The sequence below is a fragment of the Salarias fasciatus genome, chromosome 20 (genome assembly GCF_902148845.1).
Source record: "Salarias fasciatus chromosome 20, fSalaFa1.1, whole genome shotgun sequence".
Lineage (NCBI taxonomy): Eukaryota > Metazoa > Chordata > Actinopteri > Blenniiformes > Blenniidae > Salarias > Salarias fasciatus.
In genome coordinates, this window is record NC_043764.1 from 31,715,642 (window position 1) to 31,739,766 (window position 24,125).

A 24,125-nucleotide genomic window follows, 5' to 3' on the forward strand; every position below is an offset into this window, starting at 1 on the left:
GACAGCTCAGAATGTATTCCTTCACTGTGGCAGTTCTGCGTTTCCGTACAACGAAATACTGCAGACTTTTCCATTACTGTTATTACAGAGTCCAGTTTGAATCGTGCCGTTCTTATACCAAAATAAAAGCCACCTGCTGTGATGGAGGTATTCAAATAAACCAGCAGGAGGCGCACTTTTCCTTCTGATGTGTTTAATGACTAAAACTAGAGTTTTTATCTTCCTTCCCACATCAAAACCAAAGCTGTGAGAGAGTAACTCAGGCAGTAGCGTGATCCATCTGGTCCCTGAGGTCCCGTTTTTCTGGGGATTTCCATGTTCTCCTCCAGTCTACAAAGGTGTGTGTGAGCTGGATTGCAGGTGTGTGTGTGTGTGTGTGTGTGTGTGTGTGTGTGTGTGTGTGTGTGTGTGTTCCTCCTTCACGGACTGAGACACAGACGCTGAATGACTGTGTAGCCTTTATTCACAGAGTGTGGAGTAAAGCTGTACAGGTCTGGTTTGGCAGCTGGCGGCCGGTCACACACACTCCTGGCAGCTGGCGGCCGGTCACACACACTCCTGGCAGCTGGCGGCCGGTCACACACACTCCTCGCAGCGGTGCAGTGGAGAACACACTCCTCCATCAGCCTGCTTCTTTGGTTCAGGAGCTGCTTTGGCTTGTTTGAACAGAAATGAGAGCTCAAGGTGAAGCTGCCTCGGCTTCCACTGCTCATCAACACGTTAACACACACACAGTCCTTACACAACACAGAAAACACACTAAAGCTTTTAAAAAGGGTGCAGGCACATCACACAGCCACCTCCGTCACTGAAATGTTCGTATTCAAACATCACTTGAAGAAACCTGCTCTGCTTTGTCTGGACGATGTCTCCTTCTTCCACATCTGTGCAGTTTTGACTTCAGTTTTCTGTTTTAAAAGACCTGAAACGCAGATTCAAACACACACATTCTGGATTCTTTTCCAAATAAACGCAAGAAAATGACGTGCATAAGATAAACGTTAAATACAACCAGTGGAATCCAACTCATTTACACGGTTATGTGACAGCAAACCCATTCACACACAGCTCTCCGCCTGTAGAGAGCGACGGGGCGGAGGGGGGAGCTCTCCGCCTGTAGAGAGTGATGGGGTGGAGGGGGGAGCTCTCCGCCTGTAGAGAGTGATGGGGTGGAGGGGGGAGCTCTCCGCCTGTAGAGAGTGATGGGGTGGAGGGGGGAGCTCTCCGCCTGTAGAGAGCGGCGGGGCGGAGGGTGGAGCTCTGCGTGGGCGGAGCTACTGGCAGGTGTTGTAGATCTGGATCTGTTTGTTGATGTCGTTGAGGATTCCTCTCATCTTGTCCTCCAGGCCGTCCAGCTGTCGAGCCTTGCCCTCCAGCCTCCTCTGGTTCTCCTCGTAGCTCTTCTCCAGCTCTGTGGGAGGCAGGAGGTGGGGGGTGGGGGGTGGGGGTGGGGGTGGGGGTGGGGGGTGGGGGGGGTCAGGTGGCTCAAGCATCCGGACTCTCCACTCCCTCACAGACACACTGACACCGGTGTGAATGACGACGCCTGTTTTGAGAACAGCTCTCAGAGCGGAACTTTAGAGAACGTTTCAACTGTGGGGAAATGCAGCTGTTCTGAAATGCTGCTCCTGCTCATGAGCACTACGGCAGTAAACGCTGAGATCAGCAGTAGTAACCTGCAGGTTAGCAACTCAGTCATTCAGCTCAAGGTCTCCTGTGGCGATCAGTCTGCCGTCACAGGAAAGGGGCGGAGCTTGCAGCGTCTGATCATTAGAGCAGGTAGAGAAGCAGCTTTTAAAAGGGAGTACAGACATCTATTAACATACATCTATTGTGTTTTATTCTTCTTTTACAAATGTAGAAATGCTATCGACAGTTCCAAATGAAAACTGTTTGGTGTCTTGTCTCATGTTGTCACAGCAACACGTGGATCATGTAGACTCATGTCGTGTTTCCTGTGTTTAATTTATTCTGTCCAGAGCCCATTTATTTCATTATCATAATTTCAGCTTATAATCAATAACTGAACGTGCGTCTTCAAGTTCCATTAGGAGGAGATCCACGTTCTCTGACATAATGAAACACTTTTCCTTTTTTAATGTAATGCAATAGTTACTTTGGCTAGTAATCAGTTACTTTTACAATATTGTAACTCAGTTCCAAACTGAAGTACTTTTTTGAAGAAGTAACCAGTAACTTTTAAGTAACTTGCCCAACACCACTCACCATCCAACACCCAGGATCTTCTCAGAGGGGGCGGATCATTTTCCAAGAAGAGAATGATTATTAAACTCATTCAGGGTCACACTCTGGGCTCCCTGAGGTCGAGACTGAAGAACAGAGCCGGTATTTGGACCTGATGTTCTCCTCTTCCTGTCAACTGCCTCCATCTTCTCACAATCTTTGCTTTCCAGCTTTTCTGGAGGAAAATCGCCCATATAGTCCTGGTAATCTGTCTCTTGGCCTGGTTTGTTATAACTGCTAAAACTGAAAGTCCACTGAATCTTTCCTCAAACACTGATGGACTGAGGTAGTTTGTTCTTCTTTTTTTTTTACATTTCATATCAATTTGAGATTGGAAAAGCTCCTCTCAGCAGAAACAACGGAAGCAGACAGAATCCAACTGTGCACGCTCTTGGGGGCCCTCTGGTGGCCATCGGGGCCCGATGCCCAGCATGTTGGGGTTAGTTTGGATAAGTGTCTGTCACTGGGCCAGGCAGGAACAGAAACAGAATGATGATAATAATAATAATAAAAAAAATAATAATAATAATAGTAATAATAATAATAATAATTCCAAAGACATGCAGTGATTATCGTGGAAACCTTTGAAACAGATCATGACAGAACATTAGTTCACTGCTTTATTTTAAAGCTTGTTGCTCTCTGTTCTGTGGTTGACTCATGAATTGGTTTTAACCATTTCTATGGACTTCATGTGGAAAGTACTGTAAGGAGGTTTTTTTAGTTTAATGTAGCAGCTGTATCAAATCACATCAAATGAAATTATTGGAGCATTTTTCATCCACAGAGTGCCATACGGCTATAGAGAGACTAGAAGAAATATGAATCGAATAATTAAAACAGTGAGTCCGACATTATGGTGATTGACTGGAGGTATGAGAACCAAACTTTCCTAAATATATTTGTTTAGAATCCAACAAAACTAAACCTTTATAAGATTTAAAAATCAAACATTGTTAAATCTTTCAAACGCCGTGTTCGACCTCCTCCATCGCTCACGTCTTGAGCTCAGCTGAAGGGCCGTACCTGCCAGCCTCTGCAGCTTGTCCTGAGCGTCTCTCAGCAGGTCCTTGGCTTCGTCCCTCAGACTCTCGGCCTTCTTCTTGGCGTCCTGCACGGCCCTGGCCTTGGTGTCGACCCGCTGCTGCACCTCGTGGTATTTGTCCGTCAGCTGTCCGTCCAGGATCTGAGGCGGAACGACACCCGGCGTGACGAAACAGACCTCTGGTGGCGGGTGTGTGACGGAGGGCGGCCCACACACACCTGCTTGGCCTCGTTGGCCTTGTCTCGCGCCATGGTGGCGGTCTCCTCGGCGCGGGCCGCCGCCATGCTGTTGTTGGCCCGTTTGGTCTTCAAGGCGTTGATCTCGCGCCCTAGAGTGTCGAGGCGGCCCATGGCGTCACTCAGCTCCTTCTCGCTGTTGGACGTCTCCGATTCGATCTGTGGGTGAACAGTGGCAGAGCTGCTGTCTCTCTCCTCTGTTCTGCTGTTTTCATTTTGTCTCCAGACAGACGGACGTTAAAGCAGTCAACGATACGCAGCGTGCGTGTTCGTTCTGCCGTGTGTGACCTCTGCCAGTCGGTTCTCCGTCTCCCCGATGTCGGCCTTGGCCTTGGCGATGGCTTTCTCCGCAGACGTCTGAGCCGTCTTTGCGTCCACCAGGGCCTGTTTGACGGTCTCGGCCGTGGTCCTCACCCCCTCGGCACGGTGCCTGAACGACAGCAGAGCGCGGCGGGAGGTGAGATGCCAGAAAGCGAGCGTCTGGACTCCGGCCCCGGACGCTCTACCTGGCCCTCTTGGCGTCCAGCAGCAGCCGCTCCGCCCGGTGGACGTCGTCCTGCGTCTGCTGCAGGATGGCGTCCACGTTGGAGAGGCTGCGGACCCGATCCTTGATCTCGTCGGCCAGGTGTCGGATCTGCAGCGGCGACGCCGGGATGGAGAGCTCCAGCACGCGGTTGGCCACCGCCTCGATGCTGTCCGGGTCGGCTCCCTCCTCTGAGACGGAGACCAGAGTCAGACATTTCGGCGGCGGCGGCGGCGGCGGCAGCGTGAGGCTTTGAGAGAGACTCACGGGTCAGGAACTCCCGGATCTGCTTGATGAGGTCTCTCAGGTCGTTGTTGGAGCGCTCCACCTTGTTCCTGGTGGCGGTGGCTTTATCCAGAGCCGCCTGGGCTTTACCTTTGGCCTCCTCCGCCTTGGTCTTGGCCTCCGCCACCTGAATGGAAGGCCAGAATATCGTCAACCCCCGCCGCCCGTGACCGCCACGGGAGCAGTCCCGCTCCGTACCTTGGTGAACAGTCCCTCCACCTCCCCCATGGCTTTGCTCAGCTCCTTCTCTGCGTGTTTGGCCTTCTCCAGCGCGGAGTCCGCCATCGCCACGGCGCCGTTGCAGTTCAGCCCTCCGCAGTGACGGTTTCCTTCGTCGTCACGGCAACCGGCGCCGCCGCAGGGGCTCTCTCCACAGGGGGCATCACCCGGGGCGCCGCAGACCTGGTGGCAGAATGGACACGTTCATTTCCATTACAGCTATTGATCTGAAGGGGAGCTATCGATTCATCATCACACCCTGGGAATGATGGGGGAATGTGTTGTCGATGAATATCATCTTATTTTGAAAGGGGTCCCAGCATGACAGTAAACCTGTACAGTGGATTTAGTAATCTAGTGTCTTTTGGACGGCTGGGGAGAGGTGGTGGATGTCAGACCGACAGGTCAGAGACCAGGACGGACCTTCTCGTTGATCTTCTTCATGTCCAGACCCTGAGCTCTGGTGCTCAGGTCTCCCAGGGCTCGCTTGTTGGCGGCGTTCTTGCGGTTGAAGTCGTCCTTCTTGGCGGCGATGAGGCGCTCCGTGCGGCGGCGGGTGTCGGCGGACTGGCTGACCGTGCTGGGCCGGGTGACGGTCGACTCGTTGGCCCGCCTCTCTGCGTCTCCAGACCGGTTGTAGGAGCTCCGGATGCTGTCGTAAGCCCCTGAAAGCACAGAGGAACATTTCCAGGAATCAGGATCTGAAGCGCCGGCTGCTGACATGGCGTGGCGGCCGCCTCTCCGTCCTCACCCAGGAAGTTGGAGTTCTTGAGGACGTCCAGCTGCTGGTGGAGCTGCTCTGAGGTGAGGTTCAGCTCTTTGGCCTCTCTCTCCAGAGCGCTCAGCTCCTTGCTGGCCTCAGAGTTGCTGTCCTGGACGATAGTTAAGTCTCCCTCCAGACGGTTCAGGTTGTCTGTGGTTTCTCCAATCTGGGTTCTGTCAAATACGTTACGGCACATTTTTAGGACACAAAGAATCTCTTTTATATCTTCCTGGACGACAGGTGAAATCCAGAGCTTCACCTCAGATCTTCAATGAGCTCCATTAGCGTAGCGACGGCGGTAGCGGTAGCATTGCGGGCGTTGACGATCCCCTGAGCCTGAGCCAGTTTCTCCTCCAGGTCTCTGAAGGCCTTCTCGTAGGGTCCAGTGAGCCCGGTGGTCTGGATCTCATGGGCCCGCTCTGCCAGGGTCTTGGTTCGCACGGCCAGGTCCTGACAGTCACACAGAAATAACATCGGTCACGCCAACACACTGCGCGGGGGTCTCTGCCGACGCGTCGGTCCTCCGCACCTGCACGATGCGGTCCCAGTCCCCGAAGCACTGGTGGCAGGGCTGGCAGTGGGGGAACTGGCCGGAGAAGCCTCTGGCGCACTGATCGCAGCGCACGCCCGACACCCCCTGCTGGCAGACGCAGTGGCCGGTCACCCGGTCGCACTGAGACGTCTCGATCCCGCGCCAGTCACAGTCGCAGGCTGGAAGGGAAACGGGGGGAGGCGGTGAACAGGGAGCCACGGGGGACATGCTCATCCCCTCTAGTGGAGAATCCAGGAGCTCTAAGCTCGTAACGCTAATCTGTACCCTGTCATGCCTGAAAACTCACACATATCTGATCTTACAGATGTAGTGATGAAGCAAACTGAAGAGATGATTCCTATCCAAATGTACTTTGTCGTCTTATTTTGGTGCTTTTGTGTGCAACTTTTTAAACAGCACCTCCTCAATGAAACCCCCTTTAGCGTCTTTAGCAGTGAGCCTGTACGCGCAGCCTCAAATGGCTGTAATTTGACACCAGCTTCACTGGTTGCCGATTCACGGAAGCGAATGATCACATGAAAGGGATCTGCTGCCAGTCTAGACAGTCTTTATCAGCACCACCGCCGCTGTTTTCAGGGTTCACGTGCCTCCTCAGAGACAGATGTGTGTTTTTCTGAGTCTCACTACACACACTACTGTCGGCCGCACACTACTGTTGTTGCCGCTGTTGCTGGGATGAGAGTGTCTGAGACCTCTGCACTGCGTCCGGGGGTCTCCCCAGTAGTTCTCCTGGCAGTCTGTGCAGGTCTTCCCTCCGAAGCCGTCACGACACTGGCACTGCCCGCTGAACTGCAGCGCAGAGGAACACAGCAGGTCAGGTCTACACCCGGGCCCTGGAGGGGGCCTCAGGGGCCGGATCCCGGGTCTGGGGTCGGATCCTACCTCGTTACAGGACGACGTGACCGAGTTGTTGGGGTCGCAGCCGCAGGCCTGGCAGCCCCTGCCGCCGGCCAGGTTCCAGTGGTTGGGGGCGCAGTGGTCGCAGGTCAGGCCCACCACGTTGGGCAGGCACTGGCACTGGCCGGAGGAGCGCTGGCACACGCAGTCCTCCCGCTCCAGGCACTGGCTGCGGTCCGTGCCCAGGAAGTTGCACGTGCACTCTGGGCAGGGGGGAAAGCGAACCGCCGTGACGCGTCTGGAGAACGGCGCCGCCGCCGCGGCGCGCCTCCGGCGTTACTCACTCCTGCAGTTGCGTCTGGAGGCGTCTCCGAAGTAGCCGCTCCTGCAGGTGCCGCATCCGGGGCCCTCGGTGTTGTAAAGGCATTTCCTGCACTCCCCGGTCTGCCGGTCGCAGGCGTCCATGTCCGACATGTCGATGTTGTTGTTGCACTGGCACGGCTGGCAGCGCCCGCCCGGCTGGGACGGGTTTCCATAGTAACCTGGGGCGCATTCCTCACACCTGGCACCTGAAAACACAAGAAACCAGGAACAAAGAAGCACAGAGACAGCCGGTTTGAGAGTGGAGCCGCAGCACACAGGCATTCCTGAGTGAGACAGGAAGTGGCACCGAGCCACGGGGATGAGGAGGGGGCACACGTGGTTAGCGCTGCCGGGTTCAGGGGGTCAGATCTGTGCTCGGTTTGCATGTTCTCCCTGTTTCACCCTGCCTCTGAGCTCCCTGCTTCAGCAAACGTCTCAGTAGACACTGTTTAGTGTGTAGTTGGAGTTATTTTACATGTGTTCTGTCATGAATGTTGTCATTATTATACGTATAGATTTGTGTATGTTCTAATTTATGTGTTCCTACTGAAATCTGTACGTCTCTAATGATATTAGTGGGTCTGTAATAATAAACGCGTTTTCTGGGATTTGTGTGTGATATGTGATATGTCCATGATGATTTTCACACCTGCAGTACAAGTAGTATCTGTGAAATGTTTGGAGTGTGTGTAACCGTGAGGAGTGTGTATTTTGCATAGAAACATTCAGTCTTCCTTCTCACAGCTTCCATGTTCAGTGTTAGCGGCGAGCTGCGCGTCTTGCTAGCCTCCTTGTGTTGTGGCCTCAGAGCCGAGTCAGCAGGAGCTGACTGCGACCCCCCCCCCCCCCCCCCCCCCCCCCCCCCCGCTGTGGGACTGACTCAGTCTGGTTCTGGTTGAGGGGCAGTGGAGCCTCTGATTAGAAAAAGGCTTGAAAATCAGAACACAGTCTGATCAATCACCCCTCGTCTGGCCCTAATACCCGCAGAACCTGCTGCCGTCTGACTCAGTGCAACATTTCAGCCTCTTGATGTTTTATTTCCAAACAAACCATGTAGTTAGCGAGAAGGCAGCGAGCCCATACAGCCAGGGGTTGCTTTAGAAAGCTTCACAGAGATGATGAACTGAGTGGAAACTGCCAAAATAAGAGCATGAGTGTCCTGTGTAATATGAAAATGAAAGGAGGAAATGGTTCCATCAGTGAAGATGTGCAGCTGCTGTGCTTCACTTAATAAAACATGAAGGGAAAAGTTAAAGAGACGCTGACTGGAAGGAGAAACTGCTGAGCGCCTCTCAACATTAATTCATTCACCGTTAAACTTTTCTCCAAACACAAGAGGCAGAAGCTGACCCAGACTCACTCCTCCACAGCCTTTCTTTTTTTCTTTTTTTGTCCAGTTTTTGTCCAGATTCTAACAGAAGCAGAAAACCCGCTGATTCTGGGTCAGGTTCTTCTATCAGGGACGTGAAACCAGGCCTGGTTCAAATGTAGTCTCCCAGCCATTTGGCTGCTTTGCACGGTTTGAGCCAGGTCTGACTGGAGTGCACGGCGGCAGAGCGCCGCCGATGGGGGGCTGCCGAAGCCATGCGGGGCAGGACCGGTGGGGGGGGGCTGGTAGAGGGTCAGAGGTGAAATACAGAGGAGGGGAGGGGAGGGGGGGAGGGGGGGGGGGGGGGGGGGGGGGGGTGTGTCAACCAACGTTACTCACGCTTAAAAATGGTCGCCCCGGAGCGTTTAACAATCCCTGTGCCAGTGATAAAGGAGGAAGGAGGAAACGACACAGGTTAATCCTTCTTACCTCACCGGACCTTTATCACAGAGGACAGAAGAAGAAGAAGAAGAAGAACTACATCTACTGCTCATTAAAACACACCAGAAGAGCCTGTTTGCTGTCACGATGGAGGCTTCGATCTGATAATGGGCGAGGGAGCTCGTCAATAAGGGTCTCAGCGACTTTCAGTCCTGTTTGATCTGGACCACAGTCCTCTTCAGGGACTTTCTGAGAAAGTCCTGTTCTGGTCATAAGTGAAATCAAACAAGTCCCCTTGTTTGGATCGTGGATCTCGGTTCACTTGAAAGTGGACTTTCGAGCAGCTGGAGCAGCAGGAGTCAGAAGAATCAGACATGTACAGAGAGGGTCCAAATGTCTGCCGGTCAGACGTGGGGCGGTCATCCATATCTGGTCAGATGACTCCAGACCGCGGGTGTTCGTGACTAGCCTCTGGCCGCCGGGGTCCCGCTTTCAGTCCCGACCAATCAGTGAGCTGCGTTTCCTCTCTGTCAGGCTTCACTTCCTCTCTGGTCAGTGTCCGTTTCAGGCAACAGCGCCACCAACCGAGCAGCTATTGTAATTGCTTGGCGTGGTCCAGGCGGTTTGGTGGGCCCGGGTTCAGTCGCATCAAAGAGTGGAACGGCAGAATGACGTGGCGTCGAGGGGGGAGGTTTCTACTGACGGAACTCTGATCAAAGCAGGGCTCCAAACAGCAAGTAGAGTAGAGTAGAGTAGAGTAGAGTAGAGTAGAGTAGAGTAGAGTAAATCAGAGTGGAGTGGAGTAGAGTAAAATAGAGTAAATCAGAGAAGAGTATAGTGGAGTAGACGAGAATAGAATAGAGTAGAGTGAAGTAGAGTCCAGCACCAGTGGAAACACATCACTAGTCTCCTTTCAGGACTTGTCCAGGTCTCCAGACCGGGTTTCTCAGGATCCTGCCTGTCTTCCACCCCTCCTTCCCCTCCAGCCTGAGCAGAGCTGCATGGCCGCTCAGGAAAACCAGCAGGACCAGAGATGAGACACCTCCTCACAGCAGCAGGACGGCGAGCCGGCGGGCGCAGGCAGTACCTGTGTAGCCCTGGTTGCAGTTGCAGACGATCTGCCTGTTCCGGTTGTCCTGGTAACAGGATGCAGCGAAGTGGCGTCCGCTGTTGGGTCCCTCGGGGCAGGGGCACGGACGGCACTGCCCGCCGGACACCGTGCCCAACATGGGGTTACCATAGTAACCATCGGCACACCTAGAACAAGAACACCAAAGGGTCAAATGGCTGAACCCGGTCCCCGGTCCATCTGAATCTGGGTGCGCCGGCGGCCTCACCGGTCACACTTGTCGCCCCCGGTGTTGTCCCTGCAGCCGATGCAGGCGCCGGTCCTCTGGTCGCACCGCTCGGCGTGGCCGTTGCACTGGCAGGGCCGGCAGCTGGGGAAGCCCCAGTGGCCGCCCTGGCAGCCGTCGCAGCGCTGGCCGAACGCCCCGGGGCGGCACTGGCACTGCCCGCTGGCGTGGTCGCACAGCCGGGACGCCGAGCCCTCCAGGCTGCAGCCGCAGGCTGGACGAGACGGGGGGGGGGGGGGGGGGGGGGGCAGACGAGGGTCATGAAGCATGTTGAACAATGTCCGCACACTGAACTGAACCCTGAGTGTGTGTGACGGTTTCTCACCCACGCAGCCGGACGGGCCGAAGCCGTACGTTCCCGGAGCGCACTGGTCACAGCGCCGGCCAATCACGTTGTTCCTGCAGCGACACTGACCCCCCCGCACATCGCACAGCGAGCTGACGGAGCCCTGGGGGTCGCAGCTGCACTCTGGACGGGACACAGAGGGAGGAGCGCTTCAGGGCCGAGGGCCAACACAGTGTGTGTGTGTGTGTGTGTGTGTGTGTCTGAGACAGTATCGCTGTCTGCAGCTTTGCAGTGTTTCATTAGTGTAAAGCAGAGTTCTTCAACCTTTAGGACCAAAACAGCCATTTTTGTGACTTTCCACCAAGTCAGGTTGTTCTGGAGCCGCAAACACGTTTAACCTTTGAAATGAGGCTCATGAAGTTTCCTAAATATGCAGTGTTGATGCAAAAACTATATCTTATGATGTAGTATTTATGAAGTTTAAACTATGGTTCAGAATAATGAACATTTTTCTATATCTAAATTAATCTGGTACCTGATTTCAACGGTTTTGCTCCCCTTTTAAAGCGTTTTAACCATTTTACCTCTTTTTAAGTCGTCTTGCATGCTTTTTTCCCCAACATACATTTTTTCTTCTTTCAGATATTCTCAACAATTCAGGTTTTTTTTAAGCCATTCTGTTTTTTTTTCTCCCCATTACTTGTGGTTTTAGCTATTTTTCCCAATTTTACATGCACTTTTTTTTTAATCCGTTTCAAACCACTAATAATTTTGAAGAGCACTGTGGCGTGCCAGTATAATAAAAACTTAAATGTTGATTCACGTTCATGTTGTGAAGGCTTCGTAGAGCCACTACAGAGGGACTGAAGAGCCACATATGGCTCCAGAGCCACAGGTTGAACACCCCTGGTGTAAAGCCACGATTCTAGAGAATGATCCCTGTCAGTACCAGTTCATGTCCCCATTCTATGATTAATCAGAAAATGATCAATTAGACATGTTGTTTCTGAAATGACCTCTGCTCTCTCCTCGGCTGCTTGGCTGCTGTGCAGCAGTAAATACCACAGGTGACCACTAGATGTCACAACAGAGAAACCTTCATCTTCACTGCTTTTAACTGACAGAGTAAGAAACAGAGAGACAGAGCTGTATGGAAGGAATACAGAAATAAACTCTCTTATCGTGACGAAGGGAACAGAATCACGAGTGGACAGAAGGCCGGTGCGGCGGAAAGCGTCGGCTGTACTCACGCAGCGCGCCGTCGTTGATGATGGCCGACATGCTGGCGATGAGCTTGGCGCAGGTGTCGCTCATCTGCGGCCGGGCCACGCTCTTGGCCCCGTCGTGGCAGCGGTACCGCTCGTACGTCTGCTTCCTGCTGTTGGAGGCCGGATCCCCGGCGTTGAAGATCTCCATGGAGGAGTGGCGAGGCATGAGCGCGATCTGGGAGGAGGAGGAGGAGGAGGATGAAGAGCAGGAGAAGCGCTCCCTGAGGGGACGGCGTCAGAAGAGGAGGGCTCCCTCACAGAGTCGACCAGCAGGACGGCGTTGGCGGCTCCGTTGAGGACGCTGTTGGCGTCCTGGTAGCGGCTGAACTCCAGGCGCAGGGTGTAGGTCACGGCCCTCTCCAGGCACACGGGCTGAGGGAGCACCACGAACCTGCAACGGCGGCAGTCAGCAGGCGGCACGGCGTGCACGGCGCGCGCCGCCACGCCCGCTACACCCGGACTCACCTGGCTCCGGCGGGCAGAGACACCGTCAGCCGGTCGTCCGCCGGGATGGTGTTCCCACAGGGGCTGCTGGTGGGGATGGGCCCCGGCCGCACCACCGTCACCCGCACCTCCTCCCAGTCCCGGGGCATCTGCAGGACAGCCGGCGCGTCAGTCCAGGTTCGGGGTCACGCCCGGATCCCCCGAGGAGCGGACACACACTCAGACCTGCGACTCGTAGCGCAGCAGCAGGTCGTACTCCATGGAGTACGGCACGTTGCCGATCAGGAACTCCAGGGCGCCGCCCTCCAGAACCCGCGAGAAACCCACCCCGGTCCAGGACGCAGGGCGGCCCGGCACCTGCTCCCGGGTCTCCACACTGCAGCCCTGCACACGCACACACACACACACACACACACACACACACACACACACACACACACACACACACACACACACACAGGTGAACGCCTGTCGTCAGCCCCCTGCAGGGTGATGACCCGCAGCCTCACCTGACCCAGCTGAGCCGACTCGGCCTCATACAGGAAGTGATCCAGAGCCATGAAGAAGTACCCAGACTCCACCTGGGTGCACTGGCGCCCGTGCATGTGGCTGCGGCAGTGACACTGTCCGCTCTCCATGGAGCACCTATACACACACACACACACACACACACACACACACACACACACACACACACACACACACACACACACACAGCTGTAACATCTGGTGCTTCAGTAACAGGAAATCTGCAGGGCGGTCTTATCAGTAATCTTTTCTTTCTCTGGTTGGTTTTTAAGAGATACATCAACTTTAAACACGTCAGGACTTTAGAACTTTATTCTGTCCCTCATCTTAAAGGTATAATGGACGATTTTCTCGAAAAAGTCGAAGCCAAACGTAAGTTACTCGCTTTTTGAAAACGCGCATACGCCAGACCATCCTACCTGCTCTGCTGCTCCTGCGAGCGCGCTGACGGCGTGATGCAAGCATTTCTCCAGCGTGATTGACATGTCGGAGGACCAATAGTTGACACTCGCATCACGCCATCCATTGGCTAAAACATCGTCCATTATACCTTTAAGTGAGTCTTATTTTGCAAGTGGCTTGGACCGAGTTTCCTGACTGGCTTCATCCTGCTGAAGAGGAAGTTCTCAGCTGCTTCACGACTGTTTTTCTTCTTCATTTCAGAAAATTAGCGACGCATCAAGACTGATGGTGCACTGCTTTCACACAACGATTAGGCTGGTTCTTCAACTTCTTTGGTTTCTAAAACTGACTTCATATGATCGGACTGGTTTACGACTGTTGTTTGGACTGGTTTCTGACTGATAGATGGACTGGTTTGAGACTGTTGGTTGGACTGGTTTCAGACTGTTGGTTGGACTGGTTTCTGACTGTTGGAGTGGTTTCAGACTGTTGGTTGGACTGGTTTCTGACTGTTGGTTGGACTGGTTTCAGAATGTTGGTTGGACTGGTTTCTGACTGTTGGTTGGACTGGTTTCAGAATGTTGGTTGGACTGGTTTCTGACTGATAGATGGACTGGTTTGAGACTGTTGGTTGGACTGGTTTCTGACTGTTGGTTGGACTGGTTTCTGACTGTTGGTTGGACTGGTTTCAGACTGTTGGTTGGACTGGTTTCTGACTGTTGGTTGGACTGGTTTCAGACTGTTGGTTGGACTGGTTTCAGACTGTTGGTTGGACTGATTTCTGACTGTTGGTTGGACTGGTTTCAGAATGTTGGTTGGACTGGTTTCTGACTGTTGGTTGGACTGGTTTTAGACTGTTGGTTGGACTGGTTTCTGACTGTTGGTTGGACTGGTTTCAGAATGTTGGTTGGACTGGTTTCTGACTGTTGGTTGGACTGGTTTTAGACTGTTGGTTGGACTGGTTTCTGACTGTTGGTTGGACTGGTTTCAGAATGTTGGTTGGACTGGTTTCTGACTGTTGGTTGGACTGGTTTCAGACTTTTGGTTGGACTGGTTTCTGACTGTTGGTTGGACTGGTTTCTGACTGTTGGTTGGACTGGTTTCTGACTGTTGGTTGGACTGGTTTCTGACTGTTGATTGGACTGGTTTCAGAATGTTGGTTGGACTGGTTTCAGACTGTTGGTTGGACTGGTTTCTGACTGTTGGTTGGACTGATTTCTGACTGTTGGTTGGACTGGTTTCAGAATGTTGGTTGGACTGGTTTCTGACTGTTGGTTGGACTGGTTTTAGACTGTTGGTTGGACTGGTTTCTGACTGTTGGTTGGACTGGTTTCAGAATGTTGGTTGGACTGGTTTCTGACTGTTGGTTGGACTGGTTTTAGACTGTTGGTTGGACTGGTTTCTGACTGTTGGTTGGACTGGTTTCAGACTGTTGGTTGGACTGGTTTCAGACTGTTGGTTGGACTGGTTTCTGACTGTTGGTTGGACTGGTTTCAGACTGTTGGTTGGACTGGTTTCTGACTGTTGGTTGGACTGGTTTCAGACTGTTGGTTGGACTGGTTTCTGACTGTTGGTTGGACTGGTTTCTGACTGTTAGTTAGATGTGTTCCTCTGGATGTTTTTGACTGGTGTAAATAAACAGCTGCAGATCGAGGAGTCCAATCAAACTCCCTGAATTTTCACCAGCTTGTATTTCCTGATCTGAACAGTTGCTGGTTGAAGCTATTCCTGACAGTTAACTGTAAATGAGCAACACTGCAGTTCCTCCCCCATGGGGAGAATCAGTTCTATTTTCTGCTCATAGATCAGTATTTCCTTCATTTCCGTTGGCATCTGATGGTTAAGTCTATGTGAGACCTCTGAAAGCAGACTCAGTGTGTTGGGACTCACAAAAGCCCTTTGTGCCATGTTCTTTCCAGCTGTTGTCTGGGCTGTTCTGAAGTGTTTAGGACTGTTTTGGGTTCAGGCCAGCCTTCAAGCTCAATTTGGCTAGATGAAGTGTTGTCTGGCTGGTGTTTGGATCATAATTGCAAAGGGGTTTAAATGATCACTGGACAATTCTGTGCTTCTGAGGAGTTCTAAACACCCTGCTTGATCTTCTGTCTCTACAGGAAAGAGAAATTGTGAGCCTGTAATCAGACTGCTGTGTTTGGTAGTGAAGAACCGTTGTCGTTGGTAGTGCTCTCTGAGCTGGGCGTGCTGGCTGTCCCGGCAGCGCTGCAGCACTCACTGGTTGTCCAGGGCTCCTCCGACGTCGCAGTCGCAGCCTCTGCAGCCGTTCAGGTCGTGGCTGAGCGCCCAGTGCTCCGGCTGCAGGCAGACAGCGGGAGATGACGACAGGCAGAAACCACACGGCAGACTGGAGGGAACTTCCACTGTAATGAGCCCCATCCAGCCCTCTAATCCAATAAAACAACATTCACGGCTTCAGCCCATCATTACTCTTCCGTCAGAAAGAGCTGACGCGTGGACGGTCGGTTATTTCTCCATCAGCGCTTTCACTTGATTTCTTAAAGTTAAGACTGATGTTTTTCTCCTCTGCTGGTTTTGGGGTTTTTCTGTTATTGCTACAGACGCATCGTCTTTCTGTTCTTTCTCACCCGTCTGTCAGACTACTGTAGAGAAACAGTCAGGTTTTTATTTTTTTATTTCCGCTCTTTAACATCAGTGTTTCTAAAATGAGGCTGATGAGACAAGAGGATCACTTTGGGACTGAGGCCAGCTCTGACCATTTTAGGCCTGCTGTAACCGGCCCGTCCCCAATCCGGGGGCTAAATGTGGAAACATGACCTCTGCAGGAGCGCACATTCCTGCCGGCACTATTCCCGGCTGAGCGGGGTTCGGGGAGCAGAGGTTGAATTATAACAGGAAGCTGATGGACACCTGACAGGCCGGGAGGAGAACCGGGGGAAGACGAGCGTCACAAGCACCGTTCAGAAAATGAAAGCCGACACAGGAAGTGAGGGGCTGCTTGACTCCAGTAATGATATGGATCATCTTTAACTCCAAACATAGGATGGAAAGTGTCTGAAGCTGCCGGAAAGATTTAAAGGAACAAGGGAGAATGAGTGACTGAGGTCAAACGTTTCAGGGCTTTACTGACTGTAAGTCTGATAAAGACAATCACAATGAGGGAACAACTGAGTGGAGGTTATGCCGCAGTCAGCATTTACAGCTGTTTAAGATTATTTATTTATAAGATGCTCTGCATCAATGAACTCGACTCCAAGTTTCACTGAGTGAATTAGTGACTTAAGAGTGGTGGTGCAGTGGGTGGAGGGGGTGGAGGAGTGAAACAGGAAGCGCTGACTCCCGCAGAACTCTCCGCAACACCTCCACCACCTCCCTGGACCTCCTGATCAGTGTCTCCACCCTCAGCCTGACGTCCCAGCATGCAGCGGCACAGAGGGAAGCGCTCTCCGCCACAGGGCGCTGACATGCTGCTGTCTGAAACCCTAGAATCGAACCGGGTGTTTGGGGTTAGTGCTTTCAGTGACGTCTTACCAGACACTGGTCACAGCTCCGCCCGGTGACCAGACGCTTGCAGAAGCAGTCTCCACTGACGGGGTCGCACTGGGAGCTGCCGGTCACCGTCCCCCTGGGGTCACAGCGGCAGGCTGGGGGGGGGGGATCAGACAGGGGAGGGGCAATGGGGGGGGGGGGGGGGGGGGGGGGGGGGGCAGGAAGAGGCAGGAGAGGGGCAATACGGCTCATTCACAGAGAGCTCCTCCTGCTGAATCACTGGTAAAGAAACAAAAGTTTCTGACTTGGTTTATAGGATCACATATAGAAAGTTTTACTCAATAAAAGCAGAAAACTCTGTCGTCACATTGGGAGAATTGCTCTGATAATTAATTCCTTACAGCTTGTTACTTTAGTCATCCGTAACACTTTAGTTTTTTATTATGCATGCATTAAATTTCATCTCAAAATGCCTTTTTATATTGTGAACGTCAGAAGAGCAGGCTGAATTATTGACTTGTTAAGCGATGCAGAATCGGCCCTGTTGGGTTAAAGAGGTCATCAATACACTGAATGTGTGCTCCAGAGTGCTGGGAAAGCTTTTCTCATGCAGAATATACACACTAATGGCAACTGTTACAAATCCGTTAAAACCAAAACACAAAGTGTCTCTGCTGGAGAAGGTAACTAGTTTAAAAGTATCAATGAAGTCTCATAAAGAATCAAAACGTCTCATTAAAATACCGTTAAGAGTGAAAAAGCATCACTAAAATTTAAGTTTCAAGTTAAAAGTACCAGTAAAAGTCTCATAAAGAATCAAAATGTTTACATAAAATACCATTGAAAGTAAAAAAGTGAAAATAAAATACAATTAAGAGTGAAAAAGGAATCGCTGAAATAGCAAAGATTAAAAAAAGTATAAATGAAATAATATTAAGAGTGAAAAGTATCATTAGGATAAGATTGAGGTCGAAGGTAATAAAGATTCCATGGATACTGAGAGATTAGGTGTGTTATCAGAAGTGTTTCAGGTGTGTTGGTCAGGTGTCTTGACCAGTGGTGTTATCAGGTGTGCTGGTCAGGTGTGTTATCAGGTGTGTTATCAGGTGTGCTGGTCAGGTGTGCTAGTCAGGTGTGTTATCAGGTGTGTTGGTCAGGTGTGTTGGTCAGGTGTGTTATCAGGTGTGCTGGTCAGGTGTGTTATCAGGTGTGTTGGTCAGGTGTGCTGGTCAGTTGTGTTATCAGGTGTGCTGGTCAGGTGTGTTATCAGGTGTGTTATCAGGTGTTCTGGTCAGGTGTGCTGGTCAGGTGTGTTATCAGGTGTGTTGGTCAGGTGTGCTGGTCAGGTGTGTTATCAGGTGTGCTGGTCAGGTGTGTTATCAGGTGTGTTGGTCAGGTGTGTTATCAGGTGTGCTGGTCAGGTGTGTTATCAGGTGTGTTATCAGGTGTGCTGGTCAGGTGTGCTGGTCAGGTGTGTTATCAGGTGTGTTGGTCAGGTGTGCTGGTCAGGTGTGTTATCAGGTGTGCTGGTCAGGTGTGTTATCAGGTGTGTTATCAGGTGTGTTATCAGGTGTGTTGGTCAGGTGTGTTATCAGGTGTGTTATCAGGTGTGCTGGTCAGGTGTGTTATCAGGTGTGTTATCAGGTGTGTTGGTCAGGTGTGTTGGTCAGGTGTGTTATCAGGTGTGTTGGTCAGGTGTGTTATCAGGTGTGTTATCAGGTGTGCTGGTCAGGTGTGTTATCAGGTGTGTTGGTCAGGTGTGCTGGTCAGGTGTGTTATCAGGTGTGTTATCAGGTGTGTTGGTCAGGTGTGTTGGTCAGGTGTGTTATCAGGTGTGTTGGTCAGGTGTGTTATCAGGTGTGTTGGTCAGGACACTCACGCTGGCAGCCCTGCGGGTTGTCGGCGCTCAGGCCGAAGAAGCCGGTCCGGCAGCGGTCGCAGCGCGCTCCCTCCACGTGGGCCTTGCAGCGGCACTGCCCCGCCACCAGGCCCAGCGCCGGATCGGTGCGGTCGTCACACATCCCGCCGCTCTGAGAGCCGTCCGGGTCGCAGTCGCAGGCTGGACGATAGACGAGGAGGAAACATCAGAAACACATCCACGCTCCCAGAACCAGACGCCAGAGGAGGGGGCGGGGCTGACCGACGCAGGCGTGCGGGTCCCGGACGTCCTTGAAGGGGTCTCTGTAGTAGAACGGTCGGCACGCCTCACAGTTCCGGCCCATGGTGTTGTGCTGACAGTCGTCACACACCCCTCCGCTGACGTTCCCCGTGGACAGGTACACCGCCATGTCGAAGTGGCACTGCGAGGAGTGGCCGTTACAGTCGCACTCTGGAAGGAGAGTCGGAGAGATCAGCGGACGGCGCTCCGCTGGAGACGGACCAGGAGGAAGAGCCGGTCGGCCACGCCCCCCTCACTCACTCTTGCAGGAGTTGGTGTCCCGCCCCTTGGCCGGCCTCCAGGGCAGGTCGTTGTAGAAGTCCTCACACTGCTCACAGTTCAAGCCCTTGGTGTTGTGGTTGCACACACACCTGCCGTGAACCTTGGAGCAGACGGGAGTGTGTGTGAAGGTGAGCCGGAGCCGTCCCTCTGGAATACCGACCTGAGCTCCGCCCCCCGCCTCACCATCCCCTCGATGTCGTCCCTGATGCCGGCGATGGGGGCGCACTCGGAGGCGTGGCCGTAGCAGAAGCAGTTCCCGCGGACCACCAGCTCGTAGATGGCGTAGTAGTACTTCTCCTTGATCTCGGCTCGGGGGTCCAGCAGGTTGTCTCCCAGCGTGTGCAGCTTGGTGAAGTTCACTCGTAAGTTGGTGATCTTCAGCTGGTCTGAGAGGAAGAGGAAGAGATCGACAGTGAAGCTCCGATAGTCATTTCCTGTGGTTTCTAACAGCGAGACAATAGAAGAGCGAGCAGCGGACAGGGGGGAGGGATGGACCGCTGAGTAACAGCTGAGATGACTGACAGTAATGGACGGCGGTGTGGAGAGGACGTAGCAAGTCAGAGGTTAAAAAGGGAAAATAGTTCAAATTTACTATTTTATCAGCTGAAAAAGTGACTCTAGTAGATCAGACTGGAAAAGTTAAATAACAAAACAGCCAAAAAGTTGAAAAAAACATTTTAATGGTTAAAGAATAGCAAAAAAGGTTGAAAAAAGAAAAAGAGTTCTGTTGGCTGAAAAGATTAAAACAGCTTAAACCACCAGAGAAATCAAAATATCAAAACAAGGTGAAAAACAGCTAAAAATGCTCAAAAAAGATAAAAATGGAATAAAACATCCGCTGGTGTAAAGTCTGATTATGAAACATGGAATCTCCCCAGATGCCAAACAAAACTATTTATACTGTTCACACACTCACACACACACACTCAGCTGTAACAGAATCCCTCTCTGACACACTGCAGACACTCTGTCGGCAGACCAGAGCAGTCGAGCCGGAGGCTGAAACCGGAAGGTCTTCCCTCAGCGCTCCGCTGACCGGTTCAGCTGCGAGGGGTCAGAGGTCGCCTCGCTGGCCTGCTCCACTGAGACGTTCAACAACGGGGCGAAGCGGCCGCGGAGAGCCAGTGAGGGTTTCTGGGAAAAGCTCTCATGTGCTGCCAGGCTAAACATGAGGGCGAGGAACAGCTGCTTCACGTCTCCACGTCCTCCTCCGCCTCCGTCCAGTCACAGCTGAGCGACGACTGGAGCGTTCAGTCTGAGCTGCTAATGGATTAAAACCCGGACCAAAGCCTGGCGCTGGTTTGTTGGTGTTTGTGTTGAAGTTTCCAGAATAAGGCCTGGTACAGTGCTGTCATGTGAAGAAGCAGAGGAACTTTAAGGGAGCGCTCTCAGCTCTGAGTCCTCCATCGGACTGAGTCTTTCTAATGGAGGGAACCGTGAAGGGTGAAGACTCTGGAGAGTCTGTCACCGGGAGGCTTGATCTGTGTGATCTGGACATTTCACAGATGGATAATATGAGTTCTCTACTAGCAAACACACTTCCTTCCAGGTCCGAGACTAGCGAAACAGAGAGATGTGTGTGATGCCGGTGACTGGGGAGAGACCTACTTTGGATGTTGGGGCTGTAGGGGTCGTTGATCCTGATGGCCGGATCCAGCACTCTGTAGATGACCTGGACCAGAAAACACACAGACGGGCTTTAATGTCCACTGGCTACCTTCAATCAGTCAAGCAACTTCTTCACAAAGCAGTGACTTAATGAGGGGAGGAGAACACTTTGTTGTTTCTGTTCTCCAGCTGCAGGTCTGGAAGCGGTAAGTTTTCCCGCCGTCTCTCAGAGACCGAGCAGCCCTGATAACGCGGAGTTTATCAGCCGGCTCAGAAGACGCTCTGCTGGAGAAGCGTCCTGCACTGCTTCCCTCCAACTGATCTCTGGTTTCTGTCTCTTCAGCGCTGCTGGACAGAAGCCTGGAAAAACCGGGAGTCTGAGCCCACGCTCACAAACCAGCGGCGGAACGGTTCTGCTTCCAGTGAAGCCTGTTTTCTCGTTTCGTTCTGCCTTTAACGCCTCGGATAAACTCACCTCTCCCTCGGTCGAAGGCTCGATGTCCGAGTACCGGGACTCACAGATCACGTCGTTGATGTTCCTCAGAGGACCCTGGGACACTCCGGGAAAGGCCCCGGCGCAGTCGTGGGAGAAATAACGGTAGATGTTCCACGTTCTGCCGAAGTCGGCCGAGCGTTCAATCAGCATGGCTGCCGGGCGGAAAGTCTGCCGACGGAGTGGAGACATCTCTTTAACGGGGATTCAGGAGGCCCAACACACACACAAGAGGCCCTCAGCTGGTATTTACCGGTCTGAACGCTGTCCATGATGGACCAGGTCCCTGCTCTCTGAGTCACAAGTCTCAGTACTGAAGTCCCTTACTTTGAAATTCAAGTCCTCAACCAGTCGTTCAGCACGTCCCATGAAAATAATCTAAATGAATTGGTCCAGGGTAAACCTCTAAATGGAAAGAGTTTCTAATGTTTGGACTTCAGGGGATGGTCCAGGGTCTTCCCGTCTGTCTGTCTTCTCACCTTGAACGTCATGATCAGGTGAGTGAAATGAAACTCCGCCTCCAGGTCCAGCTGGATGAAGACGTCTGACTTCCCTGGAGAGGAGGAGAGAAGAACAGGGAGAAATGTTCGGTTTGAGCTGTTGACTGCTGTCTAACAGGCGTTATTTTCCATCTCTGTCACGGAGTGTGTGAGACGGACGATGCAGAGCGGCTGCGATCGGCAGCCAGTGAAGACACAAACGACTCCCGACAGGAAAACACATCCAGTGTTGGCAGGAGAGACGGAAACCTCCTGGACATCCCGGGAACACTTTCACTCTTCTTCTCTCTTTTACACCCAGTTTATGTGCCAAGACGACTTTTCCTATTTCTGCCAAACAGAGCATAAAGGCCACGTCTGGCTCTGACAACCCGACACATTACAAGCCCACGACAAACCACAGGAACGCTCGAAAAAGAAAACTGACAGCAGCTGAGAATCATGTGGAAAACTAGCAGTGGACAGAGGACAGCAGTGGACAGAGGACAGCAGTGGACAGAGGACAGCAGTGGACAGAGGACAGCAGTGGACAGAGGACAGCTGTGGACAGAGGACAGCTGTGGACAGAGGAGAGCTGTGGACAGAGGACAGCAGTGGACAGAGGACAGCAGTGGACAGAGGACAGCTGTGGCAGAGAGCCTGACATTATCTGTGTTCACACCGGGCCTTGATAGAGACCAGTTTAAAGCCACCAGCTGGAGTTAGCAACAGAAGAAGGACAAATAAACATCAGAGCACAGTAAAAACTCATCAAAGGCCAGGTCGGTGTCACTGTGGACGAGCGGCGCTGTCGGCTGAAAGAGAGCGGGGGAAGGGTAAACCACTGCAGCACAGCAGCAGCAGTGGATCAGACAGTGTGTTTTCAACATCTGCATCCAGACATGTGGCCTCGGAAACAGCTGCGGCCCTTCAGGAGTCCAGACAATCAGAGCTCTGTGGTCCGGATGAGACGGGCTCCCTGTCCACACCGCCTGCCCCACGCCAGTTCGACTCGTACGGAGACGATTTATTTAATGGAGCTTTAGAAGAAATAGATGTAATGAAAAGAGCAGAACAATGAGGACATTTTAAAGCTGTTCCATCAAAGTTAATCCAGAAAAAAAGAGAGAAAAATCACCGCCAACATGCTTTCTTTACTTCCTGCAGACGTCACTATATCACGGCCACCTTGTCCAATCAGAACGCTTCACAGTCTCCAGAGTTAAAGAGAATTTAATCCTTAATTTTTCCCAGGTAAAAACCCAATTATGCAACATGTAATTGATTATCCAAAGGTCTCAGAATATAATTCTGAATTGATCAATTGAGAATAAACCAATTCTGATTTAAAAACACTGTGTAACCACACTCGTTGTGCTCCACACATTTCCACCTCTAGGTCGTCTTAATTTGAAAATACAATAATACTATCTTTGTTTTGTACTTTTGTTTTGGCAATAGAAAGCAAAGCTCAATGCTTTTATTTTGAAATGACTGCTTTATGTATAGTCTCAGGGTTTGGTTGTGTTCTATGTGGTTGCAGCTCTGTGAGGAGGGGGAGGGGGGGTGGGGGGGTGAACTCCTGCTATAGGAGGAAGGAATTTCAGCGCATGATTTATTTAACAAGACCCCGTCATTCTTCTTTGAGGTGGACTGAATTAGTTTAGTTTAGGAACGATTCACTGCGTCTCTCCCGGTAAACATGAGTCTTCTTCAGGGAAGCACCATGTGACTGAGGAGAAGAGTCAGAACAGAGAGACAGCAGCTCTGCAGCAGCTCAGTCGCTGGAACAGCCACGTTACCATCTACAGCTCTAATCGGTGTACAGGTGACGTGATGGAATCCCGTCCTGCTGCAGTGACGCTGTTATCACGCCTGTAAGCGGCGGGAGGAGGAGCAGCTTGCGATGTGCTGGACTGAGGCGAGCGTCCGCGGCTCCTCACCGTTCTCCGACTGCCACCACGACTTCTTCCGGTGGGGTTTGAAGGTGGTGATGACGTTCTCGATCCGGTGGTTGATGGTGTTGTACACCGGGTCGTACGGTCGCCTGGAGTCGCAGTCGAAGCACTTCTTCTCATCCTGGAGACGAGCAGGTCAAAGGTCAAAAATGTGGGCGTGACACCCATGTTTCAGACACACGCACACACACACAACCTGACCTGCAGGTGGCTGACGATGCAGTAGGGCTCCTTCCTCCTCATCCCGCAGGTGGACGAGGCCTTCAGGTTCTTCTCCCGTCCCACCAGCAGGTCTCCGGTCGCCGGGTAGCAGCTGCCGTGGGCGCAGCCGTAGCTGTGGTCCGGCTCCTGGACGGCGGCGGCGGCGGCCGCTAGAGAGACCAGAGGGGCGTCAGAGGGAGAGGGAAAGAGTCAGGGGGGGGCAGAGTCCTCTTGACTTAAAGGATAACTTCGGTTTAAACAGTTTTCACGTTGTTTGTTGAATGAAGTAGAACAATCTCCTCACCCAGAAGGCTTTTCTGATCCGAACAGAGCTTCGGGAGAAATTTAGATCCAAAATTGAGCGGCGGACATCCGTATACGTT

General features: G+C 52.3%; 1 protein-coding gene across 2 annotated transcripts in view; it reads right to left on the reverse strand.

The window, feature by feature from the left end:
- Window positions 1–463: 463 nt before the first annotated feature.
- lamb2 (laminin, beta 2 (laminin S)) overlaps window positions 464–24,125 on the reverse strand; it is a 33,705-nt gene continuing 10,043 nt past the window's right edge. Inside the window, exons 3-36 of one of the 2 annotated variants that reach the window (XM_030119804.1) lie at window positions 23,743–23,912; window positions 23,527–23,662; window positions 21,584–21,657; window positions 21,087–21,275; window positions 20,612–20,675; window positions 19,187–19,389; window positions 18,983–19,103; window positions 18,704–18,892; window positions 18,443–18,622; window positions 16,606–16,718; window positions 15,332–15,411; window positions 12,681–12,816; window positions 12,397–12,555; window positions 12,193–12,320; window positions 11,986–12,118; window positions 11,710–11,902; window positions 10,499–10,642; window positions 10,156–10,387; window positions 9,906–10,075; window positions 8,777–8,812; window positions 7,050–7,274; window positions 6,751–6,968; window positions 6,561–6,657; window positions 5,845–6,026; window positions 5,575–5,765; window positions 5,304–5,488; window positions 4,976–5,217; window positions 4,532–4,735; window positions 4,316–4,460; window positions 4,032–4,239; window positions 3,814–3,955; window positions 3,508–3,684; window positions 3,271–3,430; window positions 464–1,411 (exon numbers count right to left, since the gene is read on the reverse strand). In XM_030119804.1, the coding sequence (XP_029975664.1) occupies window positions 1,275–1,411; window positions 3,271–3,430; window positions 3,508–3,684; window positions 3,814–3,955; window positions 4,032–4,239; window positions 4,316–4,460; window positions 4,532–4,735; window positions 4,976–5,217; window positions 5,304–5,488; window positions 5,575–5,765; window positions 5,845–6,026; window positions 6,561–6,657; window positions 6,751–6,968; window positions 7,050–7,274; window positions 8,777–8,812; window positions 9,906–10,075; window positions 10,156–10,387; window positions 10,499–10,642; window positions 11,710–11,902; window positions 11,986–12,118; window positions 12,193–12,320; window positions 12,397–12,555; window positions 12,681–12,816; window positions 15,332–15,411; window positions 16,606–16,718; window positions 18,443–18,622; window positions 18,704–18,892; window positions 18,983–19,103; window positions 19,187–19,389; window positions 20,612–20,675; window positions 21,087–21,275; window positions 21,584–21,657; window positions 23,527–23,662; window positions 23,743–23,912 (5,363 nt within the window). In that variant the 3' untranslated portion in view covers window positions 464–1,274. The remainder of the gene's footprint in view (window positions 1,412–3,270; window positions 3,431–3,507; window positions 3,685–3,813; window positions 3,956–4,031; window positions 4,240–4,315; window positions 4,461–4,531; window positions 4,736–4,975; window positions 5,218–5,303; window positions 5,489–5,574; window positions 5,766–5,844; window positions 6,027–6,560; window positions 6,658–6,750; window positions 6,969–7,049; window positions 7,275–8,776; window positions 8,813–9,905; window positions 10,076–10,155; window positions 10,388–10,498; window positions 10,643–11,709; window positions 11,903–11,985; window positions 12,119–12,192; window positions 12,321–12,396; window positions 12,556–12,680; window positions 12,817–15,331; window positions 15,412–16,605; window positions 16,719–18,442; window positions 18,623–18,703; window positions 18,893–18,982; window positions 19,104–19,186; window positions 19,390–20,611; window positions 20,676–21,086; window positions 21,276–21,583; window positions 21,658–23,526; window positions 23,663–23,742; window positions 23,913–24,125) is intronic. The other variant, XM_030119805.1, reaches the window with a different exon arrangement.